This window comes from Chiloscyllium plagiosum, chromosome 19, assembly GCF_004010195.1.
Source record: "Chiloscyllium plagiosum isolate BGI_BamShark_2017 chromosome 19, ASM401019v2, whole genome shotgun sequence".
NCBI classification, from domain to species: Eukaryota; Metazoa; Chordata; class Chondrichthyes; order Orectolobiformes; family Hemiscylliidae; genus Chiloscyllium; species Chiloscyllium plagiosum.
In genome coordinates, this window is record NC_057728.1 from 51,484,317 (window position 1) to 51,501,699 (window position 17,383).

Sequence of the window (17,383 nt, forward strand, 5' to 3'; positions counted from 1 at the left end):
CCTATTCAGCCTCTCCCCATAACTCAAACCCTCAGTTCCTGGCAATATCCTGATAAATCTCATCTGAACCCTCTCCACCTTAATAACATCCTTCCTATAACAGGGCGACCAGAACTGGACACAAACTCCAGAAGAGGCCTCACCAACGTCCCAACTCCTAAACTCAAAGGCCTGAGTAATGAAGCTAGTCACCTTCTTAAACACACTATCTATATGTGATGAAACTTCAAAGAATTACATACCTAAACCTCTCAGTTTCTCTGTTCCACAATAATACCCAAGGCCTTACTTTTAACTGTATAAGTCTGCTCTTGTTTGTTTTACCAAAAAGAAACACGTTGCATTTATCCAAATTAAAAACCATCTGCCACTCTTCAGCCCATTGACTTAACTGAGCAAGATCTCTTTGTAAACTTAGAAAACCTTCCTCACTGTCCACTACACCACCAACCTTGGTGTCATCCGTAAACTTACTAAAGTTTGAAACTTACATGGCTTCTATATTCGTATCTAAATCATTTATATTAACAACAAATTTCCCACATGGCTTAGGAGGTCAGTGGGAATGTGGTGAATAAGGACATAAAGGCAAATTCCAAAAAAAAAGGAAATTTCTGCAGATCTGAAAATCCTGGAAATACTCAGCAGATCAGGAAACATCTGTGGAGAGGGCAAAAGAGTTGACAGTGTGTCTGATGAAAGGCCACTGACTTAAAACATTGACATCACTGTGTTTCCCTGAGTCAGTGAGAGGACAATTGCATTCTGCAAAAGCGCAGGCCATGATGAATTACCCAAGTTTCAATGTGTGAACTCAATAACAGTGTTGAAAATGTTAAAATTTATCTTTAGAAAGGGTATGATGGCTTTAAAAGGATGTTGAAAAGGTTCATACGAGTGGTGTCAGACCTCATTTGCGTGGATAAACTGGGGAGGCTGGAACAGTTCTCCTTAGAGAAAAGGAATAAGGCAGAGGTATTCAGAACCACAAGGGAGTGCAGGGACACATCATTCTCATTGGCGGCACGGTTGAGAACCAGAGGAAGTTCATTAAAGGTGACTTGTAAAGGAAGTAAAAGCAAATTTAGAAAATTCTTCTTACATAACAAATGGTTAAAGTCTGGAATGCACTGCCTGAGGCAGCTTGAACATAGAACATAGAACAATACAGCACAGTACAGGCCCTTCGGCCCTCAATGTTGTGCTGACCTTTTATCCTACTCTAAGATCAAACTAACCCACATACCACACATTTTACTATCATCCATGTACCTATCCAAGAGTCGCTTAAATGTCCCTAATGTATGTGACTCTACAACCACTGCTGGATGTTTATTCCACACACCCACCACTCCCTGTGTAAAGAACCTACCTCTGACATCTCCCCTAACCCTTCCTCCAATCACCTTAAAATTATGCCCCCTTGTGATAGACATTTCTCCCCTGGGAAAAAGTCTCTGATTATTTATCTATACCTGTCAACATCTCGTGCACGTCTATCAAGTCACCTCTCATCCTTCATCGCTCCAATGAGAAAAGGCTGAGCTCCCTCAACCTTTCTTCATAAGACATGCCCTCCAGTCCAGGCAGCATGCTGGTAAATCTCTTCTGTACCTTCTATAAAGCTTCCACATCCTTCTGGAGACGACCAGAACTGAACACAATATTCCAAATGTGGTCTAACCAGGGCATTACAGAGCTGCAGCCTAACCTCGTGGCTCTTAAACTCAATCCCCTTGCTAACGAAAGCCAACACACCATATGCCTTCTTAACAACCCTATCAATATGGGTGGCAACTTTCAGAGATCTATGGACATGGACCCCAAGATCCCTCTGTTCCTCCACACTGCCAAGAATCCTGCCTTTAACCCTGTAAACCATTTCAAATTCAATGTTCCAAAATTATCACTTCACACTTTTCCAGGTTGAACTCCATCTGCCACTAATCAGCCCAGTTCTGTATTCTGTCAATGTCCCGTTGCAACCTATAACAGTCCTCCACACTATCCACAACTCCACTAACCTTTGTGTCATCGGAAAACTTACTAACCCACCCTTCCACTCCGTTATCCAAGTCATTTATAAAAATCACAAAGAGCAGTGGTCCCGGGACACCACTGGTCACCAAGCTCCAGTCTAGATACTATTCATCTACTACCACCCTCTGTCTTCTATGGGCCAGCCAATTCTGTATTGAGGCAGCCACATTTCCCTGTATCCCATGCCTCTTTACTTTCCGAATAAGCCTATCATGGGGAACCTTATCAAATGCCTTGCTAAAATCCATATACACCACATCCACAGATCTACCTTTATCAATGTGTTTTGTCATATCCTCAAAGAATTCAATAAGGGTTGTGAGGTATGACCTGCCCCTCATAAAGCCATGCTGACTATCTCTAATCAAACTATAGTTTTCCAAGTAATCATTAATCCTGTCTCTCAGAATCCTCTCTAATAATTTGCCCACCACATACATAAGACTGACTGGTCTGTAATTCCCAGGATTATCCCTATTCCCTTTCTTGAACAAGGAAATAACATTTGTCACCCTCCAATCATCTGGCACTACTCCAGTGGACAGTGAGGATGCAAAGATCATCGCCAAAGGTGCGGCAATCTCTTCCCTCGATTCCCGTAGTAACCTTGGGTATATCCCATCTGGTCCAGGGGACTATCTATCCTTATTTTTTTTAATTTTCAGCACATCCTCCTTCTTAACATCAAACTGTTCAAGCATATCAGCCTGTTTCACATTGTCCTCACAAATGACAAGGTTCGTCTCAGTAGTAAATACTGAAGCAAGGTATTCATTAAGGACTTCCGACTCCAGGCACAAGTTCCCTCCACTATCCTGGATTGGCCCTAGCCTCATTGTGGCTATTCTCTTGTTCCTCACATAAGTGTAGAATGCCTTAGATTTTTCCTTAATCCTACTCACTAAAGTTTTTCATGTTGCCTTCTGGTTTTCCTGAGGTCATTCTTCAGTTCCTTCCTGGTTACCTTGTAACCCTCTAGAGCCCTGTCTGATCCTTGCCTCCTCATCTTTAAGTAAGCTTCCTTCTTCCTCTTGACTACTTGTTCTACATCTCTTGTCACCCAAGGTTCCTTCACCCTATCATCCCTCCCTTGCCTCAGTAGGACAAACCTGTCCAGCACTACCAGCAAGTGCTCCTGAAACAACCTCCACATTTCTGTTGTGCACTTCCCTGAGAACATCTGTTCCCAATTTACACCCCTCAGTTCCTGCCTGACAGCATTGTAATTCCCCCTCCTCCGATTAAATACTTTCCCATGCTGTCTGCTCCTATCCCTCTCCATGACTATAGTAACAGTCATGAAGTTGTGATTACCATCACTGAAATGCTCTCCCACCAAGAGATCTGAGACCCGGCCTGGTTCATTGCTAATCATCAAATTCAATTTGGCCTCCCCTCTAGTCAGTCTATCTACATATTGAGTCAGGAATTCTTCCTAGACACACCTGACAAATACTGCTCCATCCAACTATTTGATCTGAGGAGATTCCAATCAATAATAGAGAAGTTAAAGTCACCCATGACAACAACCCTGTTCCTTCTGCATCTTTTTAAAATCTGCCTCCCAATCTGCTCCTCCATGTTTCTGTTGCTATTAGGAGGGCCCGTAGAAAACTCCAAATAGTGTGACTGCTCCTTTCCTGTTTTTGACTTTGACCTATACTGCCCTCTGTAGACAAACCCTCTTCATTTGACCTATACTGCCCTCTGTAGACAAACCCTCTTCAACGACCTCCCTTTCTGTAGCTGTGATACTATCCCTGATTAGCAATGCCACTCCCCCACCTCTTTTCCCTCCCTCTCTATTCCTTTTGAAACATCTATACCCCAGAACATCCAACAGCCATTCCTGCCTCTGTGATATCCAAGTCTCCATAATGGCCATAACATCATGGTACTAAGTACTGATCCATGCTCTAAGTTCCTCACCCTTATTCCTGATACTTCTTGCATTAAAATAGACACATTTTAACCCATCTCACTGACTGTAACTTTTCCCTATTAACCGTCTATCCCTCCTCACAGACTTTCTGAATGCTGTATTTGGCTGTTCACTAGCTACTCCATCCTCAGATCTGTAGTTCTGATTCCCACCCCCTGAATTGAGGCTTTTGACAGAGAATTGGATCATTATCTCAAAATAATGCATTTGCAGGGGAGTGGAACTGCCATGCTACTCTTACTGAGGGCTAGCACAGATACTGTAGGCTGAAAGGCCTCCTTTAGTGCTGTAACCATTTGATGATTATATGCTCCTGTAACAATAGCTTACTTATTTCTATTTTACCACCCTTGCCCTCTCTCCTTTGAACTCACTTTGATTCTCTCACCTCCACTGAGACACTTAACATCTATCACTCTGACTGAGCTGTTAGTCTCCCTTTGAACACTTCTTGTCTAATCACATCTTTGAGAAATGCTTTGGGTGTTTAATGGTGCCATATTAGTACAAGCAGTTCTTGTTCTGTCTGGTTAGATGGAGTAGCATGTTCCTGATAAAATAACTGAACATCTTGGAACGGAGCACCAACGATGGCATTCACCTTAGGTATTATAGGATGTCATAAATAAAGAGAAAGATTTATAAAGCTGTAATATCCTCCACATCTCATATGTTTCAAGTGAAATTCAGCAAATGCTGTGCAAGGTTCTCAGCAGTCATTACTTAACTTTCTCCTTGCATAGACAGTTGAATCTATCAGCCATGGGTATATCCTTCACCCAACTTGAAATGAAGATCCTCTCAATGATAAAAATACAACACTGTGGATGGTGGAAATCTGAAATAAAACGCAAGGTCAAACTCTCCAGGAGAGAGGAACAGAGTTAATGTTTTGAGTTCAATGAATCTTCTTTAGTTTCTCGACGCGTTTTCTCTGTCCACAGTTGCTGCCAGACCTGCCTCAATGATGTGTATACTCTGGTTCAGCTACACCTGAAACTTCAGATCTCCAAAATTGCGATTTCAGGGCACTAAACGATGCCACCTGCTGGAGCTCATTAACTTATCCTCCCTCCCTTCTCCTGGCATCTCTCAATCTTCTTTTCAAGCAACACTATAGTCAACATCAGGTCCAAACACTGTCAGCAGAGATGACTGAGTAAAGATGATTGATTTATGAACTGGTTGCACCAAATACTTAACACACGTATAATTTGACAGTTCCTTTTGTTTGTTATTCTTCTTTCATGGACTGTGAAGTGAATGTTTCATTAGGCCAGTCAGACTCAAATACAGAGAGGATTGCAGATGCTGGAGAGTCAGAGTTAAAACATGTGTTGCTGGAAAAGCACAGCAGGTCAGGCAGCATCCGAGGAGCAGGGCAGTCAACGTTTTGGGCATAAGCCCCTCATTAGGAATGTGACTCAAATATCAGCCAGAATAGCAGAGTTTTCTTCCCTAAGGGACATTACTGATGGGGTTGTTACAATTGCAATGGTATCATGGTGACCATTGTTTTGTATTCCACATTTATTAATTACATTTAAATTCCATCACCTGCCATGCTGGAATTCCAACCAGTGATCCCAGAACATTACACTGGATCTCTGAATTGGTGCCAGTGCATTACCATGACACCACTGTCATCCATGCCATTTTGTACTTGATGTACGGGCATCAGATTGAATGTAACCATGTATAGTCATAGAGTTGTACAGCATGCCCAACTCATCCTTGCCAACCAGGTATCCTTAACTAATCTGGTCCCATGTGCCAGCATTTGGCTCATATCCCTCCAAACCCTTCCTATTCGTGTACCCATCCAAATGCCTTTTAAATGTTGTAATTGGAGCAGCCTCCACCACATCCTCTGGCAGCTCATTCCATACACGTACCACCCTCTGTGTGAAAAGTTGACCCTTAGGTACCTTTTAAATCTTGCCCTTTTCACCTTAAACCTGTGTCCTCTAGCTTTGAATTCCCCTATCCTGGGAAAACGACTTTGTCTATTTACCCTATCCAGGCCCCTCATGATTTTATAAACCTCTATAAGGTCACCTCTCAGCCTCTGATGCTACAGGGAAAACAGTCCCAGCTTATTCAACCTCTCCCTATAGTTCAAACCCTCCAACCCTGGCATTATCCTTGTAGATCTTTTCTGAATCCTTTCAGGTTTCTATAGCAGGGAGACCAGAATTGAACACAGTATTCCAAAAGTGGCCTAACCAATGTCCTGTAGAGCCGCAACATGACCTCCCAACTCTTATATCAGTACACTGCTTAATAAAGGCAAGTATACCAAACACCTTCTTCACTGTCCTGTCAACCTGCAACTCCACTTTCAAGGAATTATGAAACTGCACTCCAAGGTCTCTGTTCAACAACAACTGACAGAATTGATCACACCAAACTGGTATCTGAGGGAAGCAGATATGTTGTTCCTTCTCCAAATGAGAAGATGTGACCTGTACCTCATCAATACCATATGTTTTGAATGCATGTTGACAGTTCTCTTGCTGAAGACCCTCCCTAGAGATCAGATTTTGCCGCTTAAGTACGGCCACAGCCCACTCTATCCTGTGGTTCACTCCCACTGCCGGGCTCAATGACCTTCCCAGACGAGTGACAGATCATTATTCTACCAGTGCTGTCAGCTCACCTTCAGAGAGATTCTTTTTATGTTATAAAGAACTGTGCAAATAAGATCTGACTTATTACAAGACAGGGTGAAGGCACTGTTACCAATATCATATTTGCAAAGTCAATAGATGGCATCTGAACCAGATCATGCACAATAAAACTGAGCAAACTATTGATTTATTTTCACTCATATGGAGTCAAACAAAAGGCTCGAGTCTTTGGCAGGTAGGATCCTGATCAGGGTCAGTGGGTGGCAGTGGAGAGATTATTATTCATTTCGGCAATACATACCTGGGGAGGTTCCTGAAGTCTAGTTTGGATGGTAACTGTCTGATTGACAGGAAGAGCTGTATTTTCAGGCTCAAGTGATCAGGCATTTTGTGTTTGAGAGGGAGACAGCCAATGGTTGGGGTTTGTAATGCCTAATAAGGCTGTGCAACAGAGTTATTTTCAAGTGTATTAAAGAGCAGGCTGGATCTTGCTAGGTTTGCACAGTTTATTGCGACTGAAGGAGCAGCTGCAGGTAGGACGCTTTCAATTTCTTTTCACCTGACTCTTTCTGAACATTACCCCACAGTTTCTCATTATAATTTACAGACAGTGTTCACTTCACTATATGAAGCCGTATGCATTTAGAAGAGAAAGACTGAAGCAGGTTGAGGACAGAGAGAATTAGTCCCTATTCATTTATATAGTGTGGAGTCCCGCATCGCTGCTGGAGGGAACAAATCCCATTTGAGATGTGAGCTACCAATATAGGCGCTTTGGACAGATCATGTAGCTACAGCTAACATCCCAGAGTTTGAATCCCCATTGATGGGGAAATTGAATTCAATTGAATCTAATCAATTCAGAAATCCTGGAATCTGCTGGATTTCCTGTTAGAAGCCCAACTAAACTAGATACGGCCCTCAGGGGTAAGTGAACAGGTTCAGTAGTTCAGAGAATGATTCCAGGGATGAGAAATTCTAGTCATGAGGACTGACCTGGAGATGATGGGACTGTTGTATTTCCTCTGGGGAAAGCTGAGGGAGTGGTTCAAAATCACGAGGGGCCTGGACATAGTGGATAGGGAGAAACTGCTCCCAACTGATGAAAAGATTGAGAACAAAATGGAGCAAGTTTAAAATAATTGACAAAAGGAATGAAAAGTAGACAGGCAGGAGGCTGGAAGAACACAGCAAGTCAGCAGCATCAGGAGGGAAAGGAACACAGCAAGGCAGGCAGCATCAGGAGGCTGGGGGAACACAGCAAGGCAGGCAGCATCAGGAGGCTGGAAAAACACAGCAAGCCAGGCAGCATCAGGAGGCTGGGGGACACAGCAAGGCAGACAGCATCAGGAGGCTGGGGGATCATAGCAAGGCAGACAGCATCAGGAGGCTGGGGGACACAGCAAGGCAGACAGCATCAGGAGGCTGGGGGGAGGCTGGGGGACACAGCAAGGCAGACAGCATCAGGAGGCTGGGGGACACAGCAAGCCAATGTTTCGGGTGTGTCACCCCTCTTCGTTATAGCCGACACATTGACTTCTCCACCTCCTGATGCTGCCTGACTTGCTGTGTTCCTTTCCCTCCTGATGCTGCCTGACTTGCTGTGTTCTTCCAGCCTCCTGCCTGTCTACTTTCGATTCCAGTATCTGCAGGATTTTTTTTTGTGAAACGAAATGGCGACCTGCAACAATTTAAAATAAAATGTTTTCCTGAGGGAGAGGTTAGGGGTTGTCCGAGGGTCCTGTGGAGGCAGGTTCAATCGACACTGTCAGAAGGGAATTGGATTGTTCTCGGGATGAAAAAGGAAGCGTGTGTAGGATTACAGCACCGAGTGAGTTACTGGCAGCAGGTTAAGGGGTAAGACTTGGCACAGGGAGGATGGACCGAACGTTCTCCTTGAGCGCTGTAACCATTCCAAGAACTGGCGCACAGCAGGATCCCAGAGGCTTTGATGACATGCAAGGTGTGCTGGCTGGGACAAATACCGGGCCAGGACGTCAGGAAGCCAGATCTGTTCGGGACAGATAACCTTCGCCCAACACTCATGCGGCTGTGGGATCTTTCCGTGCCTTGCAGAGTGTACGTTCAGAGCCAGGGCTTGCAAAAGTTACCGTTAGCCTGCCTGTGCACAGCAATGTGTTAAAACTGCAGAGAGCGGTGAATGAGACTCCAGTGACTGCCTGATAACAGCGAGTGTGCACTGGGGAAGGAGGCAGGGAGAGAGAGAGAGAGAGGGAGGGAGGGATAGCTGGAGAAGTGAATCCTCAAATCCTGTCCAGCCCCAGCTCAGGGCTGCAGGGGATGCTACCAGACAGGGAGCCTCTTGCAACCCAACAATATAGAGGAATATAGCTGCAGGAAGCCTCTTATATCCCAACAATATAGAGGAATATAGCCCAGACTGAGCAATGGATCCTTTGGAAGGAGTCTGAGGCTGATCCTGCTGGAGTGTGTTCATCCAGAGAGAGAGGTGAGTGTTTGGGAAGGGGAGGGTGTCTTGAAGTTCTTAAAGTATTTGGTCCTGCGCACACTTCCAAAAAAAAACTCCGAGGATTTTTCAGTCATTCCTCGCTCTTTTCAGTTATTCCTTTTTCAGAGGCTCTGGCAGCATAAACCAGCCCCCGGGGAATTTGTTTCCTGTTGGTAAATGAGCGGGGAGAGTGAAGCAGTTCCCGCAGCCCGGGATTTGAACCCTCATCTCCATCGCCCAGCCGCTCCCCTCTGCTCACAGAGACAGGAACCGGTCTTCAGCGCCCCCGACCGGTCGGCCCTTCCCCATCTCCCGGCCACAGGGTCCGGCACTGACTGACACCGGAGCGGGGAAGGCTGGTGGGCAGAGATATTCTCAGAGAGTGGGCACATGTATTGGGCAGTGTCCCGGTCTCCAGGCTGTCAGTGTGCATATACACAAACCCTGCGCTGTGAGAATGTGTAGACACAGTCTCCAGGCTGTCAGTGTGCATATACACAAACCCTGCGCTGTCAGAATGTGTATACACAGTCTCCAGGGTGTCCGTGTGCATATGCACAAACCGCGGGCTGTCAGAATGTGTATACACAGTCTCCATGCTGTCAGTGTGCATATACACAAACCCCGGGCTGTCAGAACGTGTATGCACAGTCTCCAGGCTGTCAGTGCGGATATACACAAACCCTGCGCTGTCAGAATGTGTATACACAGTCTCCAGGGTGTCCGTGTGCATATACACAAACCCCGGGCTGTCAGAATGTGTATACACAGTCTCCAGGCTGTCAGTGCACATATACACAAACCCGGCGCTGTCAGAATGTGTATACACAGTCTCCATGCTATAAGTGTGCGCATACACAAACCCTGGGCTGTCAGAATGTGTATACACAGTCTCCATGCTGTCAGTGTGCGCATACACAAACCCTGCGCTGTCAGAATGTGTATACACAGTCTCCAGGCTGTCAGTGTGCATATACACAAATCCTGCGCTGTCAGCATGTGTATACACAGTCTCCATGCTGTCAGTGTGCACATACACAGGCCCTGCGCTGTCAGAATGTGTATACACAGTCTCCATGCTGTCAGTGTGCATATACACAAACCCTGCGCTGTCAGAATGTGTATATACAGTCTCCATGCTGTCAGTGTGCACATACACAAACCCTGCACTGTCAGAATGTGTATACAAGTCTCCATGCTGTCAGTGTGCACCTACACAAACCCTGCGCTGTCAGAATGTGTATACACAGTGTCCATGCTGTCAGTGTGCACATACACAAACCCTGCGCTGTCAGAATGTGTATACACAGTCTCCATGCTGTCAGTGTGCATATACACAAACCCTGCGCTGTCAGAATGTGTATACACAGTGTCCATGCTGTCAGTGTGCACATACACAAACCCTGCGCTGTCAGAATGTGTATACACAGTCTCCATGCTGTCAGTGTGCATATACACAAACCCTGCGCTGTCAGAATGTGTATACACAGTCTCCATGCTGTCAGCGTGCATATACACAAACGCTGCACTGTCAGAATTTGTATACACAGTCTCCATGCTGTCAGTGTGCATATACACAAACCCCAGGCTATCAGAATGTGTATACACCGTCTCCATGCTGTCAGTGTGCATATACACAAACCCTGCGCTGTCAGAATGTGTATACACAGTCTCCATGCTGTCAGTGTGCACATACACAAACCCTACGCTGTCAGAATGTGTATACACAGTCTCCATGCTGTCAGTGTGCACATACACAAACCCTGCGCTGTCAGAATGTGTATATACAGTCTCCATGCTATCAGTGTGCATATACACAAACCCTGGGCTGTCAGAATGTGTATACACAGTCTCCAGGCTGTCAGTGTGCACATACACAAACCCTGCACTGTCAGAATGTGTATATACAGTCTCCATGCTGTCAGTGTGCACATACACAAACCCTGCACTGTCAGAATGTGTATACACAGTCTCCATGCTGTCAGTGTGCACATACACAAACCCCAGGCTGTCAGAATGTGTATACACCGTCTCCATGCTGTCAGTGTGCATATACACAAACCCTGCGCTGTCAGAATGTGTATACACAGTCTCCATGCTGTCAGTGTGCACATACACAAACCCTGCGCTATCAGAATGTGTATACACAGTCTACATGCTGTCAGTGTGCATATACACAAACCCTGGGTTGTCAGAATGTGTATACACAGTCTCCAGGCTGTCAGTGTGCATATACACAAACCCTGCACTGTCAGAATGTGTATACACAGTTTCTATGCTGTCAGTGTGCACATACACAAACTCTGCGCTGTCAGAATGTGTATACACAGTCTCCATGCTGTCAGTGTGCACATACACAAACCCTGCGCTGTCAGAATGTGTATACACAGTCTCCATGCTGTCAGTGTGCACATACACAAAACCCTGCGCTGTCAGAATGTGTATACACAGTCTCCATGCTGTCAGTGTGCACATACACAAAACCCTGCGCTGTCAGAATGTGTATACACAGTCTCCATGCTGTCAGTGTGCATATACACAAACCCCGGGCTGTCATAATGTGTACAACAGATCCCCATCCAATAGTTTGTATGCACACAATTCTTCGACTGTTAAAGTGTGTACACAGTCTCCGCGTTGCCAGTCTCCAGGCCGTTGGTCAAGAGTGTGTGTATATATACATTCACCCAGGCCCGTCAGAGTGTCTGTATATACACGTGCCCAGGTTTGTCCAAGTGTGTGTATATCCACACGCCTAGTGCTGTCTGTGTGTGTGTTATATACATGCACAGGGCTGTCAGAGTATATGTGTATATATAGATGCCTAGGGCCGTCAGAGTGTGTGTGTATATATAGATGCCTAGGGCCGCCAGAGTTTCTGTGTATATATAGATGCCTAGGGCTGCCAGAGTTTGTGTGTATATATAGATGCCTAGGGCTGTCAGAGTGTGTGTGTGTATATAGATGCCTAGGGCTGTCAGTGTGTGTGCGTGCGTGTATATATACATGCCTAGGGCTGTCAGTGTGTGTGTGTGTGTATATGTATATATATATATATACATGCCTAGGGCTGTCTGTGTGTGTGCGTGCGTGTATATATACATGCCTAGGGCTGTCAGTGTGTGTGTGTGTGTATATGTATATATATATATACATGCCTAGGGCTGTCTGTGTGTGTGTGTATGTCTAGATATACATGCCTAGGGCTGTCAGTGTGTGTGTGTGTGTATATGTATATATATATATATCTAGGGCTGACAGAGTGTGTGTGTGTGCATGTCTAGGGCTGACAGAGTGTGTGTGTGTGCATGTCTAGGGCTGACAGAGTGTGTGTGTGTGCATGTCTAGGGCTGACAGAGTGTGTGTGTGTGCATGTCTAGGGCTGACAGAGTGTGTGTGTGTGCATGTCTAGGGCTGACAGAGTGTGTGTGTGTGCATGTCTAGGGCTGTCAGAGTGCTTACAAACAGTGTCTGAGCTGTCAGAGAATGTTCAGACAAGTCTCCAGACTGTCAGTGTGCATGCACACATGTCTGGGACTGTCAGACTTTGCAGACACACAGGGACCCTGATATCCTGGTGTCTGTGTGGCTGTCAGGATGTATAGGTAACTGGTTTGAATTGAACAGACAGGGCTGGTGTTTGTGATCAAGAACAGTTTCTGAGTTAGTTGCAGGTAGTAATAGACTTGCTTTATGTTCAGTTAATTTCAGATTCACACTGCCCTTCTCAAGGGCAGCAAAGGAGGGGCAATGAATACAGACCTTGCCAGTGATATGCACATTACCAAAAACAAATAGAATAATAATGTGGCGATCGGGACATTTAACTGCATTGAACCTGCTATGGAAATGCAAATTGTTGTTGTAGTGCACAACTTCTCCACCGACTCCTGATTTCTCAACCTCTCTCAGACCTTCCCTCTCATTCTGACCCTCTCCTTTCTCTGCTCCCTGCATCCTGCTCTCAGCCCCTCCGCCCTCTCTACACATCCCTTGCTGTTTGGCCTCCCCTCTATCAGCCACTTCTCTCTGCCACTCCTCCCTCCCTATGCAACCCCCTCTCGAGCTTTCTCCCTCTCTTTGCCCCTCCCTTCAGTCACTCTCCCCGCCCTTCTCCATCACTCAGCCTCTCCCTCCTCTGTTCTTGCCTCTCTCTGTTTCCCCACTCAGCCATTTCTTCTCTCTCCTTGCCTCCTTTCCACTTTCATCTTTACCCTTACCCCTCTCTGTCTCTCCCAATCCTTCCTTTCTCAGCCCTACCCTACCTGCTCAGGCAATGTCGCTTACTGCCTGCAGATCCCACCGCGAACCTATTTATCAATAACTATCTGTTGTGTATGTTTCTAAACTGTACTTGTTTTTCGATGTATCTGGTCTCACAATGTGCAGTAGTTACTGAGTTTGTTAACAGTACATTTAAACAACATTCAGTCAAGTTCAGCTATGAAGTTTGTGCTAAGATTTTCCCTGCTATATCTCATTAATTTGAAATTAAAATAATAATTATCCATTCATTGTCAAAAGTTGGTATAGTTGTCCAGGGATCTATTTCACATGTGATCTATTTAATCTCTCAAGGAGTCTCTGTCTCTCTGTAAGGAAACTTAGGGTTAACCTGATCATTGATCAAGTGTCTAATTCCTCTCCTATTGTTGGACAGTGAGAAGATTGTGGCTGTGATGTAATATCGCAATGATGGAGTGCTCTTGGAAAACCATCCTTCTCCTGGTCTGTGCTTCCCTAGGGATTCAGTACACAGCTATCCGATCCCTGACTGCCAGCATCAACTCCCGCTGTCCTGGCACGGAGCCTGGGAAACACTGCCACTCCCAGTGGAGAGGTAATATGTAAGATTGGGGAACAGAACAGTGGAGAATTATGAATAAGTAAGAAGGAATGAGAAAAGGGGAATTGGGGGCAGGGAAAAGGGCATTATGAAAGGGAATTGAGAATGAGGAAGGGGGAGTAAGGATAGGGAATGGGGATGGTGAATTGAGAATGAAAAATGGGAATGAGGAATGAGGATTGGGAATGTGTATTGAGGAATGGGGTGTGGGAGTGGTGAATAAGGATTGGAAATGGGAAATTGGAATGCAGAATCAGGAGTGGAGCTATTGGAAGCCTGTGGTAATATCAATGAATGGGATTGGCACTCAGCTTTCTCTTCATGAACCAACTCAGAGCTGACCCTTTTGGATGCAGTCATGTCTGTGCTGGAATGGGTAGAGTACACTTGTCTGGCTTGTGCCAGTAACTTCTAATTGAGACTTAGTACAGGTTAGGGAGGTCACAAATCTTACCCAAATAATCAGGTTAGTCACAGATCAACGGCAACAAATATTTGCAATCTGTGAAGGCACTCATAGGGAAAATGGTCCTGGGGTTAGTTAGTCCCTCACCAAATATATGAGCAAATTAACTTGCTGACCACACTTGTTGACTTCTACTATCATGGTGGTCACTTGCTCAAAGTGCTACTTTCTAAATATACATTTTTAACAGTGAGTTGTTAAGAGTTGGAGTGACTGCCTGAAAGGGCAGTGGAAGCAGATTCAATAGTGAACCTTTAAAGGAAGGGTGGCTCACAGCACCAGGGACCTGGGTTCGATTTCAGCCTCCGGCGACTCTGTGTGAAGTTTGCACACTCTCCCTGTGCCTGTGTGGGTTTCCTCTGTGTGTCTGGTTTCCTCCCACAGTCCAAAGGTGCGCTAGTTAGTTGGATTGGGAATGCCAAATTATTCAGGGTATGCAGGTTAGCTGACTAGGAAACGCAGGGTTACAAGGATTGAGTGGGATGCTCATCCGAGGGTTGGTGTGGACTCAATGGGCTGAATGGCCTGCATCCACACTATAGGTGTTCTGTGATCTACAGTCAGCATATTTGTACCTAGATGAATCACTGGTGGCTATCTCATCAAGGGGTTAAATGGTAAAAGGTTTCAACAGGGTTAGATGGAGAAATACTGTGCCTTATAGTGCAGGGTTAGAGGAAGATAATTCACAGGGATGACAGGAATCATCGCACAAAAGGTTATGGAAAGTTGGGACTCAATCCATCCCTCACTTTCCACCTCCTCCTCATCCCTCCCCAAAAGCTCCTGAGGCCATGTTCAATGTTCTGTTTACAAAATGTCATTGCTCTGAATTATCTTTACAACCAGAGAAGGACTGGAGAAAATATTTTTTATTTGTTCTTGGAACATGGGCATTGCTGGCTAGCTCAAGCATCTATTTGCCCATCCCTGGTATTCTGGAGAAGATGATGATGAGCCTCCTTTGTGAGTCACTGAGGCGCTGGGGGTGTAGGGACTCCCATTGTGGGGATAGAGAGGGAGCTCTGGGATTTTAACCCAGTGACAAGAAGAAATCATTGATATAGTTCCAGGTCAGGAGGTGAGTAGCCCAGAAGGGGACTTTAAGATGGTGGTGTTTCCATATATCTGCTGCCCTTGTCCTTCCAAATAGTCCTGGTCTTGGGTTAGGAAAGTGCTGTCGAAGGGACCTTAGCTGCTGCAGTGTATCTTGTAGATGGTACACGTTTCAGCAACGGTGTGTCAGTGGTTGAGGGATTGAATATTGACAGTGGTAGAGTGTTTAGATCAGAGTGGTGCTGGAGAAGCACAGCAGGTCAGGCAGCATCCAAGGCGCAGGAAAATCGACATTTCGGGCAAAAGCCCTTCATCAGGAATAGAGTGTTGCTAATCAAGTGGCTGCATTGTCCTGGATTGTGTTGAGCTTCTTGAATGTTGTTGAAGCTGCACTCATCCAGTTAATTGAAAACTAGTTAATCACATTCCTGTCTTCTGCTTTGTACATGTGGAAAGGCTTTGGGGTGTCAGGAGACGAGTTACTCAATTCAGAACTCCCAACTTCTGTTGAAACCACTGTTTTTATATGGCTGGTCCAGTTCAAAGTCTGGTCACTGGTAACACCATGACCTCAACAGTGGATTCAGGGATGACAATGCTGCTGAACATCAACATCTACAGTCATGTTTTATATCTGAGATTTCAGTAAATATCAGTTGATAAAATAATGCAGCAATTTAATTAACCCTTTTACAACTCCCACTACAACAAAACGATTAATGCTTTTTCTAGCAATCTTTGGTAATTATCTGATAATTTGGCGAGCTCCAATTATGGGTAATGCAATATCCAGTAATGAGTACATGCTTTTATAAAATGTCACACAAGCTGTGAGGCTGTATTTTTCAAACTTGAAACCCTGAAGTTAGCAAAATATAACCATCTGGAGAGGGGCTGATTGAGGATTTAAATAAGGTCTCAAACCAGTAAAGGGATTATAGGAAGTGGATGTGAAGAGTGGTGATTAGATAGAAATCCCCATTCCAAAGCACATTTGAAGATTTAAAGCTTCTTGCCGTTAATTGAAGAAATATGTTAAATTATGAGGAGGCAATGGCGTATATGTATTAATATCATTAATGGAATTTGAATTTCAAAATGGAGGCAGGTGTGTGTTCGTTATTTCTGTAAAGGGTTTTCTTTTAACAACAAAATCAAGGTTGCAGAAGGAATAGTGATAAAATTCAGCATTTGTCAGAAAGCAAGTGACCACGGAGCCCTCAGGTCCAACTGAAAGGTGTTTATGATATAAAGAAATAAAGCGATCACCTTTTCTTTCAGTTTAAAAGAGTCTAGGATTGAGCACATTCTTCAACTGTGTTCAAAAGATACCAGAGTTAAATTCAGAAGTAAGTTCAGTTTCTCTCCTGGAAAGAGCTCAGACCAGACCAAGGAACATGTCACCTCAACATTAGACAATAGACAATAGGTGCAGGAGTAGGCCATTCTGCCCTTCGAGCCAGCACCACCATTCATTACAATCATGGCTGATCATCCTCAATCAGTATCCTGTTCCTGCCTTATCCCCATAACCCTTGATTCCACTATCCTTAAGAGCTCTATCCAACTCTTTCTTGAAATTATCCAGAGACTTGGCCTCCACAGCCTTCTGGGGCAGAGCATTCCACACACTCACCACTCTCTGGGTGAAGAAGTTTCTCCTCAACTCTGTTCTAAGTGGCATAACCCTTATTTTTAAACTGTGTCCTCTGGTTCGGGACTCACCCATCAGTGGAAGCATGCTTCCTGCCTCCAGAGTGTCCAATACTTTAATAATCTTTTACGTCTCAATCAGATTCCCTCTCAGCCTTCTAAACTCAAGCGTGTACAAGCCCAGTCGCTCCAATCTTTCAGTGTAAGATAGTCCCGCCATTCCGGGAATTGACCTCGTGAACCTACGCTGCACTCCCTCAATAGCCAAATTTCCTCAAAT

The 17,383-nt window shown here is 45.0% G+C and overlaps 1 protein-coding gene across 1 annotated transcript in view; it reads left to right on the forward strand.

Annotated features, from left to right (window-relative positions):
- Positions 1-8,908: 8,908 nt before the first annotated feature.
- The window catches only part of si:ch73-62b13.1 (Carbohydrate sulfotransferase 1-like), a 28,320-nt gene continuing 19,845 nt past the window's right edge, over positions 8,909-17,383 (forward strand). The window contains exons 1-2 of the mRNA XM_043708848.1: positions 8,909-9,082; positions 13,743-13,922. Coding sequence (XP_043564783.1) covers positions 13,775-13,922 — 148 coding nt within the window. The 5' untranslated portion in view covers positions 8,909-9,082; positions 13,743-13,774. The remainder of the gene's footprint in view (positions 9,083-13,742; positions 13,923-17,383) is intronic.